This window comes from Falco naumanni, chromosome 9, assembly GCF_017639655.2.
Source record: "Falco naumanni isolate bFalNau1 chromosome 9, bFalNau1.pat, whole genome shotgun sequence".
Classification (NCBI taxonomy): Eukaryota; Metazoa; Chordata; class Aves; order Falconiformes; family Falconidae; genus Falco; species Falco naumanni.
In genome coordinates, this window is record NC_054062.1 from 752,054 (window position 1) to 772,626 (window position 20,573).

Genomic DNA, 20,573 nt, shown 5'->3' on the forward strand with positions numbered 1-20,573 from the left:
AGTTCCAGACCTGTGGCTTCTGAGAGGTTTCAAATGTGTTAGAACCGGTAGAAAAGGACAGCAGAGTACACTTTGTCATCAAGTACTGTAATTTGCCTCCTGACACTCGACCTGAAACAAAATGAGCTGTACCACAAAAAAAAGGGCATACGAAGATACCCTGCTTGGCCAAGCCAGCGGTCGGTCTCACTAGTGCCACTGTTGCGGGCCCCACGGCGGCGACCGAAAGCCAGGTGGGCCGGGGCCGGCCCGCAGGCGCAGGGGGCTGGCAGCGGCCAGGGTGTCCCGGCACCCGAAGGGCTCCGACACCGCCGCCGCCCAGCCGCCCCCGGAGCTCGGCTTGGCACCCGGGCTGCTCTGTCGGGGCGCGCGGGCCAGAAGGACCCTCAGCCTGCCCCGCCGGTGCGCCGGGCGGGGTCCCGCCGGGCGGGGGCACCGAGCCCGTTGCTGCTGCGGCTCCGCTGGCCGCACGAGGGCCGCAAGGCTCCCTGCGCGGCTCCGGGCCGCCCGCCGCCGATAGTCTCGTCCCGCAGCTGCCCGTGGCTTCGCTTCCCGGGGAGCCGGCACGCGGGGCCCACGCGCCGCGCCCCGCACCCCGGTTCCCGCACACGGGCCGCGCAGATCCCCGCAACCGCGGGGACGCTCCGCGTTGCTCCAGCGGAGCTATAATTAGAACAAGCCCCGCAAGCGCTGCCGCACCGGTCAGCGGCGACGACCCGCCTGGGGCGGGTCCGCTGCCCGGTTCGGCGGCGTGCGGCCTGCCGCGCTGCCCGGGCGGCTGTGGGGAGCCGGGCCGGGTTCCCCCGCCCCCGCCCCCAGGGGCCCAACTCGCGCCGCCGAACGCCGCGTGCCTCCTCAGACACCGTCTCCCCCATGACGCGCCCGGCCCACGCCTCCCGCCGCAGGCCCCAGCTCGGCTTTGTCGCCCCCCACCCGCCTCCCGGCGCCATCTTAACTGCTGGCGGCCCCGCGCCCTGCAGCCCCTGCGGCCAGCGGCGGGGGCGGCCGAGGGGGAAGCAGAAGCCCCCGCCGGACCTACGGCGCCAGCAAAGGTGCCGGCCGGGGCGGGGGCCGGCCCGCACCCCCCTCCCGTGCGGAGCCGCCGCCCGCCCGGCGCGAGCCCCCCGTGCCCTTCCCCAACATGGCCCCGCCCGCCTCGGTTTACCGCCCGCGTGCCAGCGGCCGCGTCGCTCGCGGTGACGTCATCTCGCAGCGCCTCGGCCGTTGCCATGGGGACCGCGGAGCGGGCGGCGGGAGCGTCTCGGGCCGCGGCCCCGCTCGCCGCCATGTTCGCGGACGGGACGGCGCCCGGCGCCGACGTGCAGTCGCTGTGGAGGAGCGACCGGAGCGCGCGCTGCCAGGCGGTGAGAGACCCCGCGCGGCCTCGGCCTCCGGCCTGGCTGGGCCGCAGGCGCCAGAGCCACGGGGGCCGCCCCTCCCCCCCCCCGCCCCCGCTGAAGGCGCGGCCGTGCCCCGGCGTGTCCCCTCCGCTCGGCGGCGACCCCCCGCAGCTCCCTGCTCGGGCCGGACCGGGCCCGGCCTTCCCCGCGGGGAGCGGGGCCGGGCCCTGCGCAGCACTCGCTGGTTCGGGCCCTGGCAGCAGCTGGCAACGCTGGGGCATGCCAGGGTCCCGGGTGCATTGCCTGGGCGCTGGCAGAGGCACCCCGCTTCTAACCAGTAGCCAGAGGTGTGCCGGTGTGCTTGAATGTCTCTATGAAATGCCAGCAAGGGGAAGTGCTTTGAATATTTTGTACAGCACGGTTTTTTGGGTTTTTTTGGTCTGTCTGGATTATTAAGACAGTCTTGCCTGTCTTCTTTTACTAGAAAAGCTGCCAGACTGGGAAGGTTTCAACGGTAGAAACTGCAGCGCAATCTCATACTAGCCAAGATGCCAGTGTGCAGACTGATCAAAGTAAAGATGCTGTCCAAGACTTCCAGCAAGAAGTCCAAGTAGATTACACCAGCCTTCTGTCATTCCTTCAGAGTGTGGAGGATGCTGTTATCAAAGAGCTAAATAAAAACTGGAAAAGCCGTGCCTTTGATGGCTTTGAAGTGAACTGGACAGATCAGAATGAAACAGTAAGTTGACAGAATACAGATCCTTGTCATTGCCCAAGCAGAGCTGGTCGCAGTGGCTCTTAACTCGTTAGTTCTGTTTCTTACTGCTGTGATTTTTCTTGCCAGTTTCTAATAATTGGCCATTACTAGTTGGTGGTTTTCCCTGGCTTTCTCCCTTGCTTGTGGCCTGGCCTCGCTTGGTAAAACTGTTCTTCCTGCTAGCGACTGTTGCAGTAGCTTTGTGAGAAGGCAGCCTGCAGTGTAGGTTTATCTTCAGCCTCCAGCAGCCCCTTTAGAGGGCCAGACTAGCAGATGTCTAGGAACGGTTGCAGCCAGCGATTTGGGAGCTCTTCCTGCTTGGGTTGTGTTTGTTTAATGTACAGGACTCGAGAGCAGAAGCAATTTGTGTCCATCAGTACATGTTGGTACTGTTGTTTTCAAGCCATTCCTTGGGAAGCTTAATGAGTGCTAGACTCATACCTGGGGGGCTGTTGTAAATCCTTACGGCACGGCCTTCCAGAGTTGTTGTGCAGCCCCTGAAGTGTGCAATCTGTGGGAGGTAGTTATGAGCAACAGTGGGTTTGGTAGAGTCATGTGTTGTGGGGTTTTATTCCCAGTAGGAATTCAACAACTTTTCCATGTAGATCTGCGTGCTACTTGGACAGAGGGGAAGCCAGCGCTGTAACCGTATGATCACATTGCAGGGGTGTGCACAGGTCCCGTTTCTCTGTGTTCAGAGATTGCTTCAGTGCCTGAATTTGATCTCTTCCAGGTGTTGTGTTTGCATACGTTGTCATACCCGGAGGCTCAGGATCAAAACCTGCAGGTTACCAGCGTCTCATGGAACGCAACTGGATCCGTTGTTGCATGTTCATATGGCCGGTGAGTATCTGAATGGATTGAGAGTGCAGCTGAGGTTGATGTGATATCTCAGGCTGACCTGAGCTTTAGATATGTTCACTTTCTCTGCAGTAATAAACTATATATATATATACACCTTTATGCGAGTTAAATAATTCATATTCAAAGAAACAAAATCTCAGGGCAGTCTTAAATTACGGCTTTTATTTCTTCTGCCTTCCCCCCTGCCCTGAAGGTGGATGCATGTGCTCTTACTGTTTCTAGATAGATTTGATTTGGAAAGAAAACGTAAAGAGCAAATGCCTTTGCAAAGATATGTAGGTGAGGTTTGGAAGTACATGCTTGCCTTCTCTAAGGTTGTGTTGTTTTAGTGTGGTCTCTTAGCACCCCAGATGAACGTGGCACTCATTCGTGCCTGTGCCTGGTGCCATGGACATGTTTGTCTGACAAACCTGTAAAGATTTCTGAAGTGAGGGTTGGACAAAACATTCATCTAATCCAGTGAATGTCTATAGCAGGCTCTTCTGTGCCCCACTGCTGCCCTTATTTTTTTTTCTTTCTGCTACCATTTCCTTAACTTAAATGCCCCAGCAAAAAGAGTATCCATGAGTGAATGCATAGGGAAGAGTCAAACAGGACAAACCTGTATGTTACTTGCTCCTTCTGCTCTCCCAGTCTACAGTTGTTTTCAGATTAGAATGTGGTTTCTGTCTCAGTGGTTACCCTGGGTGGAATTCCCTTCCATGAACTTTTACATAGTCTCTGTGAATCTGTGTAAGCTTTTAGAGTCTACAACATCCCTTAATAAGGAGTTTCACGGATTAACTACCCATTGGATGAAAAGTTGCTCCTTTTATTCGATCATATCTCTTCCAATAAAAGAATTACAAGCATCAAATAAAGGCAGTAGAAGTCAGGGTCAAAATCATTGCTTCCTGTCCCGACCACTGACTGTTCTGTAGATCTCTGTCCTCCATATCGTCTCCTTGTAGCAAGATGGGACATCACATTGGTCAGTGTGGTGCTAGGGACAGAAGACAGTTAACATTTTGGTAAGCGTGTGATGAGTGAAACAGGTAGAATTAACAAAGGCAGTAGAGTGGCAGGGTCTGTTAGCACCCTGGCGTAATAACTCATGATCCACATGTGGCAAACCAGAATGGCGGGCACAGGACTGGACTGAAATCTCTGCAGCTGGGGTGTGTGGTTTGGGCAGGGTCATCAACACCGTCTGGGTGGTTGTGGAGAATGTTCTCTGTTCCTGTGGACATGCCTCGCCCTCAAACCGTGCTGCATGTCTCAGGCCAAGCAAGACCCAGTAAGGCTTTCCAGCCCCTTCCAGCCCTCCAGGTAAGATACTGCCTCACCGTTATTCTCAGACCCCGGATCTCTGAGTGCTTGCTTAGAGGACACGTGGTTTGCAACTCAGCCAGTTTGCAACTTGGCAGCAATTTGGTCTCTTTAGATTTTCATTCCCAAGTACTCATGGCAACTTTATGCGCCCTTTAGATTGTTCCCTTTATTTGTGTGGCTGGTAGGCCTTGGAATAGTGAATCGTGTCTGAGATTTACTTACTGGCACTTTGTTCTCTAAGCAGGCTGGCACCGTACTCTGTATATAGTAGCCCACAGAGAGGTTTCATCACCTCGTGATCCCTTCACCTCAGTTTTCCATCAAGCCACAAAGCAGGATGTTTAAATGTGCAACGGGGCACACCAGAGCACTGCTAGACTGGGATTCTCTGCAGAACAGACAAGGCAAGACACAGCTTTCTCTTCCTCAGGTTGGATGGTGGGGACTGGAGCACAGAAAAATCCTACGTTTGCACCTGGAATCTGGACAGAAGAGGGTTGAATCCGCAGCGCCCTGACCTAGTGCTGGATGTTCCCAGTTCTGTCATGTGCCTGGCTTTCCACCCGTCCCAGCCATCACTGATAGCTGGTAGCTTGCTCTTATTTTAGACCCTATCTGTAATGTACCCTTATTTCCTTCAGCTGGGATCATTGTGTTTCTCTCTCTCAGCTCAGCCTAAGATTTCTTGCAGAAGCAATGGTGTTGTGGCTCCTTAAACTGAGGAACAACAGCAACACTGATAAGTGCACTGTTGCTTCTGAACTGGGGCTTGCTGCTTTTTCAGTGACCTCTGCCTTTATGCCATCTCCTCCGGGAGATGGTAGGAGGAAATTCAGCCCTGGCTGTATGTGGGAAGAGCGTGCTCATCTGGGTAGTACTACGTTCTGTTACACCAGAGCTAACAGTGCCCCGTGTGAAGCTGCCAGTCCTTTGGAGCTGGCTGGCCCGTTTCCACCATAGCTTCATTTGTGCCTTTGTTCCAAGCTGCTAGACCTTAGGTGTTTCACTTTTGTCCTTCCAGGTGGCCTTTTCAGTGGGGAGCTGCTGGTGTGGGATACCAGCAGAACAGAAGATGCTGTGATCTGGAGGACCGGGATGACAGATGACACTCACACGGACCCAGTGTATCAGGTAACAGAGCACCTACAGCAGGCAGGGCTGGGGAGGCAGCGTTGCCACTCCTCTGCTTCACCCCTTCAGTGCCTGTCCACAGACCGGCTGCTACGTTTCAGCAGTGATGTGTGATATTCTCTTTTAGTTGGCTATTTGTCCCCAAATCTAGCTACTGAACAGGCATTTGCTGAACTCGGCACTCACCCTGTAAGTTCTTGCTGTTCAGGATAAATGAGGAGTAGGCCCGTTCTCCTGCTGTAACTGTTTACCGATGTGGGTGCAGCCAACAATACTTGTAGTGGCTTAAAAACGTTAGTAGCAAGGTGTCACGGGTCCTTAGCTGGAAGCTTAAAGCCACCTGCTTTAAACATGCCATACAGCCTGGCTTCCTCGTGGTTGTGTCCTTCGGGGGTCCCGTGACTCTGGGCAATCTCTATTTTCTCAGCTGGCAGTCAGGAAAATGCTGCTGTTTCTACCCGGGTGGCAGCACTTATAAATACATCTCGGAAGCGGCGGCAGGTGAACCATAGAAGCTGCAGCACAGGATTCAGCCCCGAACCCCTGAACGTGCTTCTCTCCTGGCACCTACGGCCGCGTGCCAGCCCCCAGCAGCAGCCGGGCTGGTGCCCAGCTCACCCTCGGGGACCACCAGCTGCCGGGCGAGGGCTGGGCAGCTGTGACCGCCCCCATCATGAGCTCGTGGCATTTGGGACAGGTTAACTGGATATCTGGCGCCAAGCACGGAGAGCGTTCCCGGCTGCTCAGCGTGTCGACGGACGGAAGGATCCTGGTGTGGAGGGAGGAGCGGGATGGTCGGCTGGCCCTGGCTGAGGGGTTTGCTGTGGTGGCTCAGCAGATCCCTCGCAGCACTCGGCTGAAGAAGGTGAGTTCAGCAGTTCAAAGGGGGACAATTGGACAAAAATGCTCTTAACTCTGGAGCCCACGTGGCAGAGCTCGCCTTCCACCTGGGAACAGCCAGGAAAAGCCCTTCTGAACATACACACTAACCCCCATCCCCTTTCCCGTATTGAAATCGCTCCTTGGAAGGCTGGCAACGGCCGAGGTTTTGCCACGCTCTAAGGAGAAGCTGGTAGGATGGAGAGGAGAACTTGCTTGTCGTAATACTCACTTGTGTGCATCCCCTCGTGGGAGGGTGCTGCAGAGGTTCACGGCTGAGCAGCGCTACAGACGTCGCCAGTGGGGCAGGCTGGGGCCCTGGCAGGCCGGTTCGGGCGGCTCCAACCGCATGTGCCTGCCCGCGGAGCCTCCGCCTCCCACAACCACCTTGTCTCTTTTTCTCCCAGTTTGCCCGGGGAGAGGTGGCCGTGGGTGTGACCTCGCTCTCTTTCTCACACTTTGATCCCCGCATGTTCGTCGTGGGTGTGGAAGGCGGCTACTCGCTGAAGTGCTCCATGGCAGCAGAGGCGCTGGCTCTCCATCGGGCAGGCGGTTCTGTCCCGCTCAGGGCGCCGGCGGAGCTCGCCTTCTCCCCGCACGGGGGGCCAGTGTACTCCGTGAGCTGCTCACCCTTCCACAGGCAAGTGCTGTCACTAGGCACCGGCGCTGCACGTTGGTTGGACACAATTATCGCCTGGCTGTAAACGTGCGTTTTCCAACTTGGCCCCCAGGCGCACGTGGGTACAGAAAAGGGGTCACCTGGCATCGGGGACTTGATCGTGTGACTTCCCGTCACAGGGGAAGCAACGTCCGTCAGCTCTGGTGAAGCCACCCACTCGAATGGCTGTGCGTGGGCACAACGCACCTGCACTCGGGCTGGCACAGAATGTTAGCCCCTGCCTTAGGTCATCCTGGGCCTTAATGCTGAAGAGCAATTTAAGGACAAGGCCTTTAAAGAGTCATTCATTTATCAGCGCTCAAGTGCTCAGCCCATCAGAATCCTCCCGGTAGCTGCCCGAATTCCGATCGGCAGCTCCCATCCCTGCCCGTTTACCCACCTCCCGTGGGAGAGGCCCCACGCCACGTTTCTGTGGAGCATGCTGACAGCCCAGGTTTGTGTTTAATTTGCATGAGACAAACACAACTCTAACAATGCCCGTCTCTAGATCAGCAGTTCTCAGGCATCCCTGGCCCGCAACCCACAGCAACCCTCAGCGGACAGCACAAGCCCTCATTAAACTTAATTGAGGGCAGTAACGAAGCTGTGCCCCTGCAGAGCACGCTCCCGGGTACAGCCTGGAAACCGCTGCTCTAGGCAACACGTTCGGACCTTTGCAAAGCAGGAACATTACCTGAGGTCACGCTCCTTCACCCAGCTTAGCTCTCCGTCTTTAGCAATAAAGCAAACCTCGTTGTTTCCTGCTTCCTCCCTCCCCCAGGAACCTCTTCCTGAGCTGCGGGACTGACGGACAAGTTCACCTCCACTCCATGCTGCAGGCACAACCCCTCCTTTCCCTGCAGTTATCAAAGAAATACCTCTTCTGCGTACGCTGGTCTCCGGTTCGGCCACTGGTCTTTGCAGCTGCATCTGGGGAAGGCAAGTAACTGCAGGTGCCTATTCTTAGACATAAAATTAAGATTACGCTGGGTATTAATTAGTACAGGCCGATTGTGCCGATTAGCACTTCCTGCAAGCTGAGAGCAGTGACCATTGTTTGTACTGCGTAATTAGTGTAGCAGAGTAATTTCTAACTAGCAAGACAACTTTGGTCATGGTTATTTTTCACTTTTGATGACGCCTTTGCTTCTGCTGCCACAGCCATTCATGGGTATGTAGCGTGGCAGGATTACTGCGGCTCAAACTCATTTCCAGCTTCCTTGGTTTCAACATTTACTTCTAGAGCCAATGGTTTAAAACAAGAGCTTTTTCTTTTTGAGTTAAGGAATGGAGATTTCACAGCATTTGGCAAGCTGGTTTCAGGTGCCTGACAGCAGAATAAATCCACGCTGTCTTGCAGGGATGTCATCTGTCACAGCCCGGACACCACCAGAGGGACGGGGAAGTGGGTTAGAAAGAACAACTCAAGTGCCAGGCTAAGCAGATACCGTCAGCTGTTAAATACAAACCCCGCTGCCACCACCTGCGACAAATGTTTCTGTTTTACAGGAGATGTGCACCTGTGGGACTTTGAGAAGAGCTTGCAGAAGCCCGCCCTTTCCATAAAGCAGGGGGAATGCCCGGTGTACTGCTTGGAATTTAACATCAAGCAAACGCAGCTCCTGGCGGCAGGGGATGCCAGCGGTACCGTCAAAGTCTGGCAGCTCAGCTCTGACCTCACCGAGCCGGGACCCAGGGAGCAGAGTCGCCTGGAGCAGCTGGCCAGCCAGCTCACGGACTGAGGCAGCAGCACAACCAGCTGCATGAAGCTTGTCACTGCTCTTGAAACACCCAGCTCCCACGGCTGGAGTTTCATCCGCACAACAGTTCCATTTGCATTTAGCCATTAAACGCAAGATGATGTGGTTCGACCAGTAACTTTTATTGAAGCACACTGCAACATGTTTGTTTTCCCTAAGAGTTTTAAGCTAAGCAGTTTAAGGTTACATCATCAAGTAACATTGATTATTGCAGAGCACAAAGAGAGAGAGAGAGAGGGAGAGAGAGACATGCAGAGCTACAGTCAGCAAACAGGAGCATGTTCTTTGCATCTTTTGGTACTAGTGTTTGAGATCAGTTCACGAAGAGTGAACGTGTAAATTCTATGTAGTCGTAGGCAGAAGGAAGTTCTCTGCCCTTGCCATCCATGTAGGGCTTCATGTGAGAAATGCAGTAATCGGCCTGTTCCCGGGTCAGGTTCTGAAAGACAGAGACAGCGCGGTGGTGGGGACGGGGACGGGCACGGGGAGGCTGCAGCCGGGGCACTTACACGCCACCCCCCCTTCTCAGGGGCACACGGCTCGGGGCAGGAGCCAGAGCAGCAGAACTACACCCAGCAGGGGAAGGCGCTGGCTGTGTGTACTGTGTGAAGGGCTGGAAGGTCTCACCCGAGTCCTCCCGTGGAACAGGAGGCAGAACGGGTCACGGGCACGCAGCAGCAGTGCAACCTCTGCACGTGTCTGCCAGCTCTGGGATTCAGACAGGCAAACCTTGCTGCCTTGGCGGGGCAGCGAGAGGGAGGAGGTGTCTGTACTGGCTAAGCTCAGGGTTAAGTTTCGCCTTTGAATCGCTGGAGAAACTTCTCCCTCTGGTCTCCCAAAGGACGAAAGGAAAGCATCGGTTTCTGAGGACAGACACCGTGAGCGCGCTCCCCCCATCCCAGGCCTTTCAGCAGCTCTGGTTTTACTCAGCCCGAGCAGTTCTTTGGCAGTTAAAGCTTTTCCTCTATAGGGCCAAGAAAGCAACCGGGCAGGGCTGTCACCGTCACCTCCACCTTTGCTGCAGAGGACACCCTGGCAGGTTCAGGACTGACTCGGCCACAGTGACTTGAACCTCCAAGCAATTAGCGCTGGTCTTTGTTAACAACCTGTAAACAAAAAGCCGCCGTCCGCTCCTCCCTGGCGGGCCACAACCACTGCCTACCTGGTAGAGCTCCTCCTTGGTCACATAGGGCTTCCCCTCCGAGCTGAGGGCGCGGAAAGCGCTCTCTATCTCCTCGCTGGATTTCACGTTCTCCGTTTCCCTGCTGATCATGAATGCCATGTACTCCTGCAGCGAGACGTGTCCATCCCTGCCAGTGAAACACAGCGTGTGAGCACTGCCAGCCACTCACACCCAGAGCACAGCACTGCCTGTGCCTCAGGACCCTCCTGAGAGGGGCTTAAGACTTCCACTCCTCCCAGAAAAGTTAAATGCCGGAGATTCTCAACACCAGATCATTTTCTTCAGTGAATTTCATCTTCATGAATGTCAGTCTTGCCTCCATAAAGATTCTTTTACATCTATTGTTGTGCAAACAACCCTAGCCTCTCCCCTACAGAAGCCAGCACAGCTCTCTGGCTGGGAGAGACCCTCCAGCCAGCTCCCCAAAGGACGCCGATACAATACTGTCCAGTGCAAAAAGAGCCACCCCCCTGTACCTGTTGGGATCCACCGTGTCAAGAATAGACTCAAACTCTGGGTCCGGCTCTCCTTCCTCAACCATAGGCAGGTCATAGCCGAGAGAGCGCAAGCAAGACTTAAACTCCTGGTGATTAAGTCGTCCAGATTTGTCCTTGTCAAAGTGCCTATAAACATAAACCCAAAGCCAATGTTTTTAGGTGTCGGTTGTTGAGAATCAAAAGCTACAAAGCTGGCTGAAAACCAGAACAGATTATTACTAGCCCACCGTTCTGGACAAGTGAGCTTGAATCAATAAATAGTTCTATCTAACATAAAAAGTAAGCACAAATTCTTTACTTCGCTTAAAAAGCATCCAAAAACCGGCTGTTCTCAGCTGGAGGCCACTGGCACTCCCCGTTCCTACACCGCTGTGCCCACAAGCCGGGAGCGTGCCCTGGGGAGGCTCGCACGCTGCAGCTGCACCCGGCCGGCAGCGCGTGTCTCGGGAGGCTCTTGCCATCTGGCAGAGATCAGAGCAGCTCGGCACAAAATGGCGCAGACAACAAAGGAGCTACAAACAGATCGGCCGGAGAATCCATGAACAGGAGCCATCCACGTGCCAGAAATATCTCACAAGCATTCCTCTGGCATGCTTTCCTTGTGACTCACTCACTTGAACATCATGCTGAACTCCTTCAGGGCCTCCTCGGTCACTCCAGTGGTGTTTCTGAAAAGGAAGCAGCAAAGCTAGTGAACAGCCCCCCTGCACTGCAGAGCTCTGCTGCCGCCCGTCTGCCCCCAGCCAGCGTCTGCCTCCGAAGGTGAGGACAAATGAGCGAACGACACATTACATCATCACAGTCCAACAGAATTCATCGATTCCTCTAAGATCTCGCCACTGCTTAATGGCTAACAGGAACCGTTTCCAGAACTGTCAATTTCATCCTCTGAGCGAGGCAGGGGGTGGATTTACAAGCTCACTACATCCGTTACTCGGAGCACAGGAGACAGGCATTAGCATGGACTGAGCAAGGTTTGCCTTTAGACACAGCCACACGCGTCTCCTATCTTTTCTCCCCGCCCAGACAGACAGGCTTTGTGCGGCGCGTGGGCTAGGCAGTACCGAGCTTGAATCTGCTGTTCCAGGTTGTGCTGCATTCTCATCCCCAGCTGGTCAAGCTGGTCCCACTGCTGTGCCAGCCCCACGGTGCTGTGTTCTGTGTATTTGTTGTCCAAGATAAGTGCCTCTTCCATGGCTGCTCCAAGGTCCTCTATCTTCTTCAGCTGGCTCCTCATAGCTCGGATCTCCTGGTGCTTGCGCTGTTAGGAGGGAGTCAAGAGGAGAAAATCAAGGAGCAGCAAAAAAACCCGCAACCCCTTAAAACAGGGGTCCTCAGACTTTTTAACCAGGGGGCCGGCGCGGATGCAGTGGCAGGCAGTCATCTGCGGCTGCTTGGTTTCCCCCCCGCCAGTGCCCAGTGGGGGTGTCTGTAAATACTGGGGGCCGGATTGAGGACCCTGGGGGGCCGTATCCTGCCCGCGGGCCGTAGTTTGAGGACCCCTGCCTTAAAAAGTTAGAACCCAGGCTGGGGGGTGGAGGAAGGGTTATACTCTTCTGCTGCTGCTGGGATTAAATATACATACACTAGGATTTGTGAAATAGTATCCAAAACAATGTTCCTCTTCATGCACAGTACTGGAAACCGACAGGGCTGGCAAACCAGTTCTCGAGACAAAACCCCCTCTTATTAAGAGCCGTGCTGAAAATATTGCATCCTCTCTGCCCTACCCCGCTCATCCTAAAAAAACCCCACAAAAACCACAGCAGTGTTGTTTAACGGCTTGTGATGTAAGTAGACACCAGATATGTAAACAGATAATCCCAAAGGTCTCTTCAGTACTCAAAATGTGTAAAATCAATTAAGACTTTACCATATAATTACATGCATTTCCATTCCCACCCTGTGTTCCCACGTAATTGGTTGGGAAAGGTGTTTTAGCGATAGGCAAGCGTTGCTTACTTTAGTAGCTTCCAACTGCGATTCCAGCGTTCCCGATTCCTCCACCATACAAGACCTAAACACAGAATCACAGTGAGAAAATGCACTTATCCCATAAAAAATGGCAGGTGGGGCTTGAAATTAACAGTCCTTCCTTGAAATTACGAGTCCTTACAGCAGCATTATTCTCCTGCAGATATTTAAACACTGGCTTTGTGGTTTATTTATACTGACTCATCCTGTTTCAAACTGACAGATGTACATCTTGTTTGATTCTTTTTTTCTTTATATAGTTAATTTCTAGCCCCGTTTGAAAGGCAACATGATCAGCAGCCACACTTCATGCCAGATCCAAAGCACCCGCTTTACTGAACCTAATGAAATTAGAAACTTAGTGCAGTCCCACCCCACCCCACCGTGCCCAGCACACACACGCACACGTGAGCTACAAGTGATTCACTGGAGACGGGCTGTTATCTGCCCATTAAGGCACAGGAGCTCTACTGAGGTGTGTTACATGGGGATAAAACAGGGAAAAAAAGGTGTCGTAAACTACTGGTTTGATTTAAAAGTAATCTTAACATGGCATAATCACTGCAGAAAACTACAGACCCCTCCTACGCAGCAGGGGCTGGCTGGCCTTGCCCACCCCACCTCTCCCGTGCTGCACCCCAAGAAGTGGGTGCAGCCACTGCCCTCAGCCCGACTCCACACTGAGCTTCTGGGTGCTCTGCAGCCCCTGCCCCAGCATATGAAGATCACCACTGTGGCGGAGGTCTCCAAGATCTACTTCATATGCACTAGCTACGGGAAGTCTCTGGATGCTGCCTCCCACCCCCCTGCCAAGATCCTACGCAGCCTTTAGGCAGCAGCATTTAAGAATCTCTGTCCTTGCAGTGTGTACGGTGAGAGTCCATCCTGCACGACCTGTGCATGGACAGCCAGGGCGCTGTGCAGTGCGCTGCCCTCACCTCTGACTCGCTGGTATTTGAATTCCTAAAACTTAAAGTCGCTGCTGTCTAAGTCAGTAAAACCAGGTTTTCATCCCTACTGCAATCTCTCCTCCTACCTACTTCTGAGCTTCTCGAGAAGGGGATTTCACGTGCTGAATCACTCTGTAGCAATGAAAATGCACCAAACAATTTGGGTGTTTCTCACCACCGGGTTAAGGCTCAGGTTCAATGCAGGTCTAAAGAGATGAAGCGCACACCCAGAACCCTGAGCAGGAAGCTGGGAACCAACCATGGAAAGAGTCAACAGGGAAACAAACCTCCAAGCATCTCTAAGCCGTGAAAGTTAGTTGGAAGGCAAGCGAGCCTTGGAATTAAACAGTGCATTTGAAAACCAAAGTGAGGTAAGAAAATAAGAGGAAAAAACCTTCCAGACAGATCATCCCCAACTTCATACTGATAGACACGAATGACACGACGATATGCTATGCTAGTCAAAGAAAAGAAACCAAGTAAATTCCAAAAAGGAAGGAAGAAAGAACAGAGGAAAGAACATACTGAAACACAGCCACTGCAGAGGAGCCACACTGCAAGCCAGCACCACCTCACAGCAAACACAACCAAGTACTTAATGAAAGAATATTTCCCTAATGCTGGTTGCACATACAACCGCAAATGACAAAAAAGTGAGTCTTACTAAGGGACAAATCGAAGTGTTGCAGTTAACTCATCTACAGATTCTTTAAAGGCATTCTTCTTCCCAAACTCCCAAATTCTGCTTTCTCTCCTCCCCAAAGAAAACCTCCTCCAGGCCGTGCCGGGCACGCGCAGACAGCTACGGCACACTGGAAGGCAAGGTGTACGCATGGCAACTCCTACCTTGAAACTGAGCCGAAGCTCTGCCTTCCCTCTTGCCAAGGGAGGCTAAGCACAGCCAGTGCTTCTTTGAACTAAATCTGCAGGTTTAATATATTCACGCAGAATTAAGGACAAACTCTGCCTGGCATATCAGCAGAATTTGTTCAACAAAAGAGCTTGGTGTGGTGATCTTGAACTCTGACCCTACATCTTTTAGTAAATGGCTCCTTTCTGTCCACTCGTTCTTGGATACCAGAACTAATCTACAACACTACTTTACAAAGGAGCAGAGAATCCAGCATCCGTTCCAGGAAAATCTGCTCTGTTCCATTAAACTGTACAACAAAAATGGGGCAAATCATTTTTATCTGGCAGAAACAGCAGAACACAAGACACTGTGATCATTACAGAGCAAATAAGAAGCACAGTTATCTGCGAAGATTCCACCCTTTTATTATGAAAAGCCTTCTCTCTTTATGAGAGAGGCCCCTGCCTCCTCTCCAGCACTGCGCATGGGGCTGACACAGCCTCCACACCAGCCCCACATGCTATCAGTCAGCATTCTCTGTCGTATTACAAAGCTTCCACTGTGCTGCAGACTTTTAATACTGAAAAAATTTAAATGGACAGACACACTCTTAGCGGGTTTGGCAGTCTGAAGACATTCAAAAATCTTACGATTTCCTTTCCACGCCTTGACAAATGACCAGCATGCATCCTCATGGGGAACAATTCCCGTGGACACAAAGTGAACTTAAAACCACAGGCATCAAACTGCCTGCAAAGCCAAGCAAGTCCGTGGGTTCAGCGTTGGAAGGGTTTGTTTTCTCCTATCAAGAATATAATCTTTGTGTGGCATGGTTATGTGACAGATTTAAAAAACCTGGCAGTTCATACTGGTGTACTACAGAGTTTTAAGATACATAATTTCAGTATAAAGCCTCTTCACAGCAATCTTCCCTTCTTACCGAAACTGGTCAATACTTTGGAGCTTCAATTGTTCTGAGAACAGTTATAATGGAAAAGGTTATTTCACTAAGTAAGTTTCTGAATGCTGGAAAACTAGGAACATCATCTGTTTTCCACAGGCAGACTATTCTATGTTCTCACATATCTCATCAAATTAAGAGCCTTTTCTTGTGCACGCCCTCAGAGAAAGCAAGAACAGAAGTTAGGAATTCCATGGTATGCCAGTAATTTCACCCACTAATAGTTTCTTCTGCTTTTGACTAGGAAATGGTTGTTTTCTACTGGTTTATATTTAATCTACTCCAAAATCTTGTTTCCTCTGTCTGCACCTCAGCCACAGGTTGCTCTTTTCAAATAAAAGGGGTTTCAGCGCAGCTTTCACAAGCAATGTAATGACAAGAAAACACACAGACAGAGCAGAACACACCACCAAATTTTTAAGATATAAAATTCAATACTAACCCATCTAGGAGGTAAGTCCTGTAGAATGTGAAGATCCAAACATCAGGCAGCAGGACAGAGACAAGACAGTAAGAGAGGGACAGAGATTTGGGTGGGAAGCAAACATAAAAAAGTTAAAAATTGTATTTGTATTTCATTATTTCATGAAGACACATACAGAACTATTCGTAAACACACAGAGACAGAGAATCAGAGGATTACTTGAAAACAGAACTTGCCTCCTCTGAACCACAACCAGAGTGCATCAGAGCTGGCTAACAGCACTGTCTAAGCGCGGCTACCTCTGCTTTCTAGAAACACACGCTTCAGTTCAATGCAGTTCTCAACCTTGAGATTTGTTATTTCTAATACAGTTCCTTACTCCCTCTCCCTAGGTAAGGATATTATTAGACAGCACCCTGGGTAAGCGATTACAAAGGGGTTTTAAGCTTTTTCTCACAGCTTCTTTCTCTATTGAAATCCTAGTGAGATTTCTAATATACTACTCAACACAAAAGGAGCATTAACAGAAATGCCACTGGCCCTTTGCTCAGTCTGCTTCGAGATATTTGCCCCACCCCCCACTGCCAACTGTGCTGCAGGCTAGTTCGGGAATAACTGGAGAACAGTGAAGTCCTGGATAACTGGCATTACTGTAAGAAAATTAATTCATAAGCAGAAACATTTTTTCAAATCTTGTGTTTCAGGGCTTTCCTCTTCCCTGTGGCTAACAGGGCCTCCCCCCTCAAATCCCAGCTGCAGGAAACAAGTCAGTCCTGAAAAGCTGTTTTTCAGCAGGAGACACTTACAGCACAGACAGACCAAAGAGATGTAGGATGGATACAAATACTGGCTGAGGAGTTCTCTAAGGGCGGCACCTGGGGAAGATGAACTGTACCTGGTCTCCTGAATCCACTGATGGAAAGCATTGGCATGCTGAGCAAATTCCTGGCGCAATTTGTCATTTTCTTCCTGCCTTCGCTGTTCCTTCTGCAGCTCCAATTCACGTTCCTGAGAAATGAACAGAAGTAATTTCAAACAGAGAAATGACGTGATTGCCCTCATCCTGTAATAAAAAGCAAAAACTGAGAGCTGCATACCAGCGCAGTTCCGAAGCTCAAAACAAGACTGGGTGCTCAAAGACTGTCCTGGCTATCTAGACAAAATCACCTAAGATGACATCACAGAACATTGCTACTTAAATCTTTGAGAACTGGAACGGGACCAGCAGCTACTTTAGTGCACAGCATGGATGATAAACTTATTTTACAACTAGGAAGTGAGGCACACGTGCTCTGTTTTTTGAAACATCGCAGGCAGAAGACCATGAAAACAACTGACAATAGCACAAGTTTATAACTAACGGGAATTTTACTTTGCTTACAAATTTTGAGAATATTTCCATCTGTAGCATAATGACAAACTCTTGCACCAATTATCTTGGAGGACAACTTGCAGGGAAGACTTGAAAGGTTGCAAACTATGAAAAGAGCCTTTCTCCCTCTGACTTGCCTTGATAATTTTCTGCAGATTCCTCCAGGTTTCTTCAAGAGCCTCCATAGTAAACCAAGTATATGGGTTGGAGGCTACACGGAAGCTCTTGATCTGGCGATCAAGCTCTGCCAGCTGGTTGAAGTCAGCTTGGGCAGAACTAAGCGAAGAACGGAAAGCATCATGAGCTTCTCTCAGTGCTTTGATTTCTTCCAGTGAGTTACAGCGCACAGGATCTGTCAGGTCCTCTTCAGCATTCTCAAACCAACTGTTGAAGGCAGACGCTTTCTTTGCAAAAGTCAGGAACAGATCCTCAACCTTGAAAAAATAAAACAATCCAATTGTTCAGTTTTGCACTAAAGCAAATATTCTATAGAGCTGATCTGGAATTAACACGCATCAGTGACAGTTTGCCTTTATTCCTTATTTCTTGCAAGCATCTCAAAAATTCTTACAACAGGTCTCCAGGATCTCCACAATCATTAGCTGCAAATGAAAAAGCTACAGAAACTGCAAGCATCGTATGGTTTTTTTCAAAGAGAACAACTGGATTTTTGTAGCCCCACGGCTGGCCACTCACCTTCCTGAAATGCTCCTGAGCCTCCAAGAGTTTCTTTTTCCTGGCAGCAGAATTAGCAAGTAGCTGATTCCAGCGTTTCATCAAGGAAGCATGCCGAGCCTCAATGGCCTTTGATTGGATATGTTTGGCTGCTAGTAGCTGGTCTTTCAGAGCAGTGATGTTTGCAATTCCCTCCTGCTGGAAAGCCTGAAGTCCAGCATCAAAAGTCTCCTGAAACATTAAAAGGAGAACAAAATATTGCAGATTTTACATTTATTTAACCATTCCAATATCCTGCATGTATTTCACACACAAGTACTAGATTCTTGTGTACTGTACGAGAGTTCACCTGTTCTCTCTGTCACTTATGGGGTGGAAGCAGCATCAGCACTAACCTGTTTGGTGAGCAGTGTTTGCACAGATGAGAGGTCGCGTCCATAATCATCTGTCTTCAGACTGTTTTCCTTCTCACCTGGAAAATGGAACCAATTTAGGAAAAATGTCATGTCTCCATCTCAAACATTCCCTCTATTCCCAATCAGGTTACCTCAAAAGCATAAATCAGGTACAGCACTACTGATAACTTTGGGTTTAGGTCTGCTCGTTAAAACAGCAAGCGAGAAGCTATTTGAGATCTCTTGGAATGAGGAGCATTTCAGTTCCTGTGTGTACTGTGCTCCAGTATAGAACATACCTATCCATGACTCCACTACATCTGCTTTCCAGTTGAACTGGAGGAAGGCGGAGTTCTCATCCAATTTGGCTTTCCTCTGAGCTGCTGCTTTCTCCAGATCTGACACCTTGCCTTTGAGGCCCTTCATCTTGGCAGTAATGTTCTCCTCGTGGTGATTGTTCTACATGACAGGAGAAAAAAAATAATAAAAAAAAAAATCAAACGACCCACATACCATAGGATGTTAAGGTCGTCCGAGGCATCCAATAAGTTGGTGACAGAGCACGGTCTTAAACTGAAAGATTCTGTCCAAGAAACAGCTTTGAAAGCAGTTAACACTAACAGCTTATGCAGCTGAAGAAAACAAGTAAGCGCCCTTTTCAAAAACATGACAAATCAGTCCTCAGAGAAGAGCAGGTCTACTTTGACATGAAAACACCCTGGGTAGCCTTTGAAGGTTTTTCTTTACCAGTTTACACTCACCTTTTTAATGAGATCCTGTCCATTAGCACAAACATCATTCACTCTGTCTTTGTGGACAGTAAAATCTGTCTCGAATGCCTCATGCTTTTTCAGCAAGCCCTGCAAATACGAGACAGTCAGTTCTTAAAATAAATTCTCACCGCTTACTAAAAATAGTAATTAAAAAAAAACATTTCTTGTTATAAATCAGCTACTAAAAACTTTTTCTGACAAAGATTAGCTGGTTAGCGCAACTCGCTGCTCTTCTGTGGACAAAAGGAGACTGATACTGATTTCCAGCCTAACTTCAGCTAGTCGATTTAACCAGGACTGCCCATCAGAGGTCAAGAGATGCAAAGCTACACCAAATTGCAAGTCATTTCTACAAGAAACAACGTAATTGGGATGCTTTTATAAAATGAATGCATGCTTTTTACAGTGCGGGCCTTCAAAAGGAACTGACAATAACCTCTAAGTTGGAAAGACAGTTAAAGAAAAGGTTTGTTGAGCTCTAACCAACAACAACACAACAGGACCAACAATGAGCTGACAACTTTCTGCATACCTGGATAGCAGCAAGCGTGTCCCCATAATCCTCGCTGGCTACCAATGTCATTTTCTCATTGATCCAAGCTTCTTCTTCCTCAACATTTGCTACGAACTGCTGGTACTCCAGAGACTCCTCTAGACGCTGACCCCTGAATCGGGAAACAAAGGCAAAATTACTCACCGTGTTGCTCCCATGGCTTTTAAACGCAAGATGTAAAAACAAATTGCAACAGCAGAAAACATGTGAACGTACAGAGACGGAACCCTGAACACACAATCATTCACACTTTGCTTCTCCAGTAGCAGACTGCAGCATCTACAGCTCTAGAAACTCACTAGGCCACAAAGTCTGCAGCTATTGAAGGACTAAAACGAACATTTTTTTCCCCCAACAGCTTCTATTCAGAAAACCATCCTGGCAGTGGATTAAAGCCAGTTAATTTCAAGTCTGTGGTTTCCAACTGGTGCAAGAAAAGGCTAAACACAGCATACCTCAAAAAAAGACTCATGTTTCTATTGAGGAACATTATCACTGAAAGTCTTCTCAATAGTCTGAGTCTGTCAGCAGCGATATGGGCTATTACATCAAACTACTAATGACCCATACCCTAAACCCCTAAAATTCAGTAAATCCAGTCATTATGAATCCATGTTGCTGTTTTAATTAATATTGAATTTTACAAAACCATCTCACATACCTAGCAGCTGCCAACTGTTTTAACTCTTTCCAGTGATCCACAAACTGAGCCAGTCTCTGTTGTATCTCCTCCTTTCCAATTGTGTTATCATCCGAAAGCTTCTTACCAGTGTCTAGAACACCCTGCAAAGCAGAGAAACAGAGTTAATGGAACATCACTTGCTCTACGCATTCTGTCTGGATTCCAGCAAGCCTCTTACTGGCTTCCATGTTTGCCACAAGCAAGAAAGATGCTGCCTTGTAAAGACATCTGTCAAGGAGAGAGGCGTTTACCTGGATCGCAGGTTCATGGGCAGCTAATTCTGCTTCTAAACGCTTGTGTTTTTTCCTGAGGTTCTGCACACCGGTTAGGTCTCTGCCATAGTCCTCTGAGCTGACCAACAGTTTCTTCTCTCTAAATTCAAGACAGAATAAAGATAAAATCTGAAAATAACTTATATAGGTCAAACCTGATGAAAGAAAAAAACCCACGACTGCAGGTAAGGAAATGTTCTGCATAGCGCAAAAAACCTGGATGTAAAAAATTGTGTACGTGAGTTATCAGAGAACAGCAGCTGGCTCCTGGCAGCACATTCAGGGGTAACACGAGACGGAAAGAAAGAA

General features: G+C 50.1%; 2 protein-coding genes and 1 long non-coding RNA gene across 10 annotated transcripts in view; 1 reads left to right on the top strand and 2 right to left on the bottom strand.

Moving 5' to 3' along the window:
- Positions 1-1,229: 1,229 nt before the first annotated feature.
- Positions 1,230-8,809, top strand: DYNC2I2 (dynein 2 intermediate chain 2). Of its 3 annotated transcripts, none has more exons than XM_040606324.1 (9): positions 1,230-1,364; positions 1,825-2,079; positions 2,831-2,940; positions 4,703-4,860; positions 5,294-5,403; positions 6,101-6,268; positions 6,690-6,922; positions 7,722-7,879; positions 8,450-8,809. In XM_040606324.1, the coding sequence occupies exons 1-9, from the start codon at positions 1,230-1,232 to the stop codon at positions 8,680-8,682; spliced, it is 1,560 nt and encodes a 519-aa protein (XP_040462258.1). In that variant the 3' UTR covers positions 8,683-8,809. The 3 variants fall into 3 exon arrangements, with proteins under 3 accessions (XP_040462258.1, XP_040462256.1, XP_040462257.1); XM_040606322.1 differs by having other exon boundaries at positions 1,230-1,361; XM_040606323.1 differs by having other exon boundaries at positions 7,722-7,893; positions 8,450-8,559.
- On the bottom strand, positions 3,302-7,742 carry LOC121093648. The gene is made up of 2 exons (XR_005829620.1): positions 7,635-7,742; positions 3,302-3,943 (listed from the first exon to the last, which is right to left on the bottom strand). It is a non-coding gene; the product is annotated as an uncharacterized LOC121093648 (long non-coding RNA).
- The window catches only part of SPTAN1 (spectrin alpha, non-erythrocytic 1), a 53,435-nt gene continuing 41,663 nt past the window's right edge, over positions 8,802-20,573 (bottom strand). For all 6 annotated transcript variants that reach the window (XM_040606317.1, XM_040606316.1, XM_040606319.1 and 3 more), the window contains 16 exons: positions 20,244-20,364; positions 19,972-20,093; positions 19,290-19,422; positions 18,746-18,844; positions 18,284-18,443; positions 17,985-18,061; positions 17,611-17,820; positions 17,052-17,348; positions 16,438-16,550; positions 15,561-15,578; positions 12,343-12,397; positions 11,445-11,641; positions 10,995-11,048; positions 10,360-10,506; positions 9,863-10,010; positions 8,802-9,139 (listed from right to left, as the gene is read on the bottom strand). In XM_040606317.1, coding sequence (XP_040462251.1) covers positions 9,014-9,139; positions 9,863-10,010; positions 10,360-10,506; positions 10,995-11,048; positions 11,445-11,641; positions 12,343-12,397; positions 15,561-15,578; positions 16,438-16,550; positions 17,052-17,348; positions 17,611-17,820; positions 17,985-18,061; positions 18,284-18,443; positions 18,746-18,844; positions 19,290-19,422; positions 19,972-20,093; positions 20,244-20,364 — 2,077 coding nt within the window. In that variant the 3' untranslated portion in view covers positions 8,802-9,013. The remainder of the gene's footprint in view (positions 9,140-9,862; positions 10,011-10,359; positions 10,507-10,994; positions 11,049-11,444; positions 11,642-12,342; positions 12,398-15,560; positions 15,579-16,437; positions 16,551-17,051; positions 17,349-17,610; positions 17,821-17,984; positions 18,062-18,283; positions 18,444-18,745; positions 18,845-19,289; positions 19,423-19,971; positions 20,094-20,243; positions 20,365-20,573) is intronic.

Coding starts and splice junctions, on each gene's coding strand:
- DYNC2I2 (XM_040606324.1), top strand. CDS start 1,230: ATGGGGACCGCGGAGCGGGCGGCGGGAGCGTCTCGGGCCGCGGCCCCG. Junction 1,365..1,824: donor GGAGCGCGCGCTGCCAGGCG/GTGAGAGACCCC, acceptor TTCTTTTACTAG/AAAAGCTGCCAGACTGGGAA. Junction 6,269..6,689: donor GCAGCACTCGGCTGAAGAAG/GTGAGTTCAGCA, acceptor TTTTTCTCCCAG/TTTGCCCGGGGAGAGGTGGC.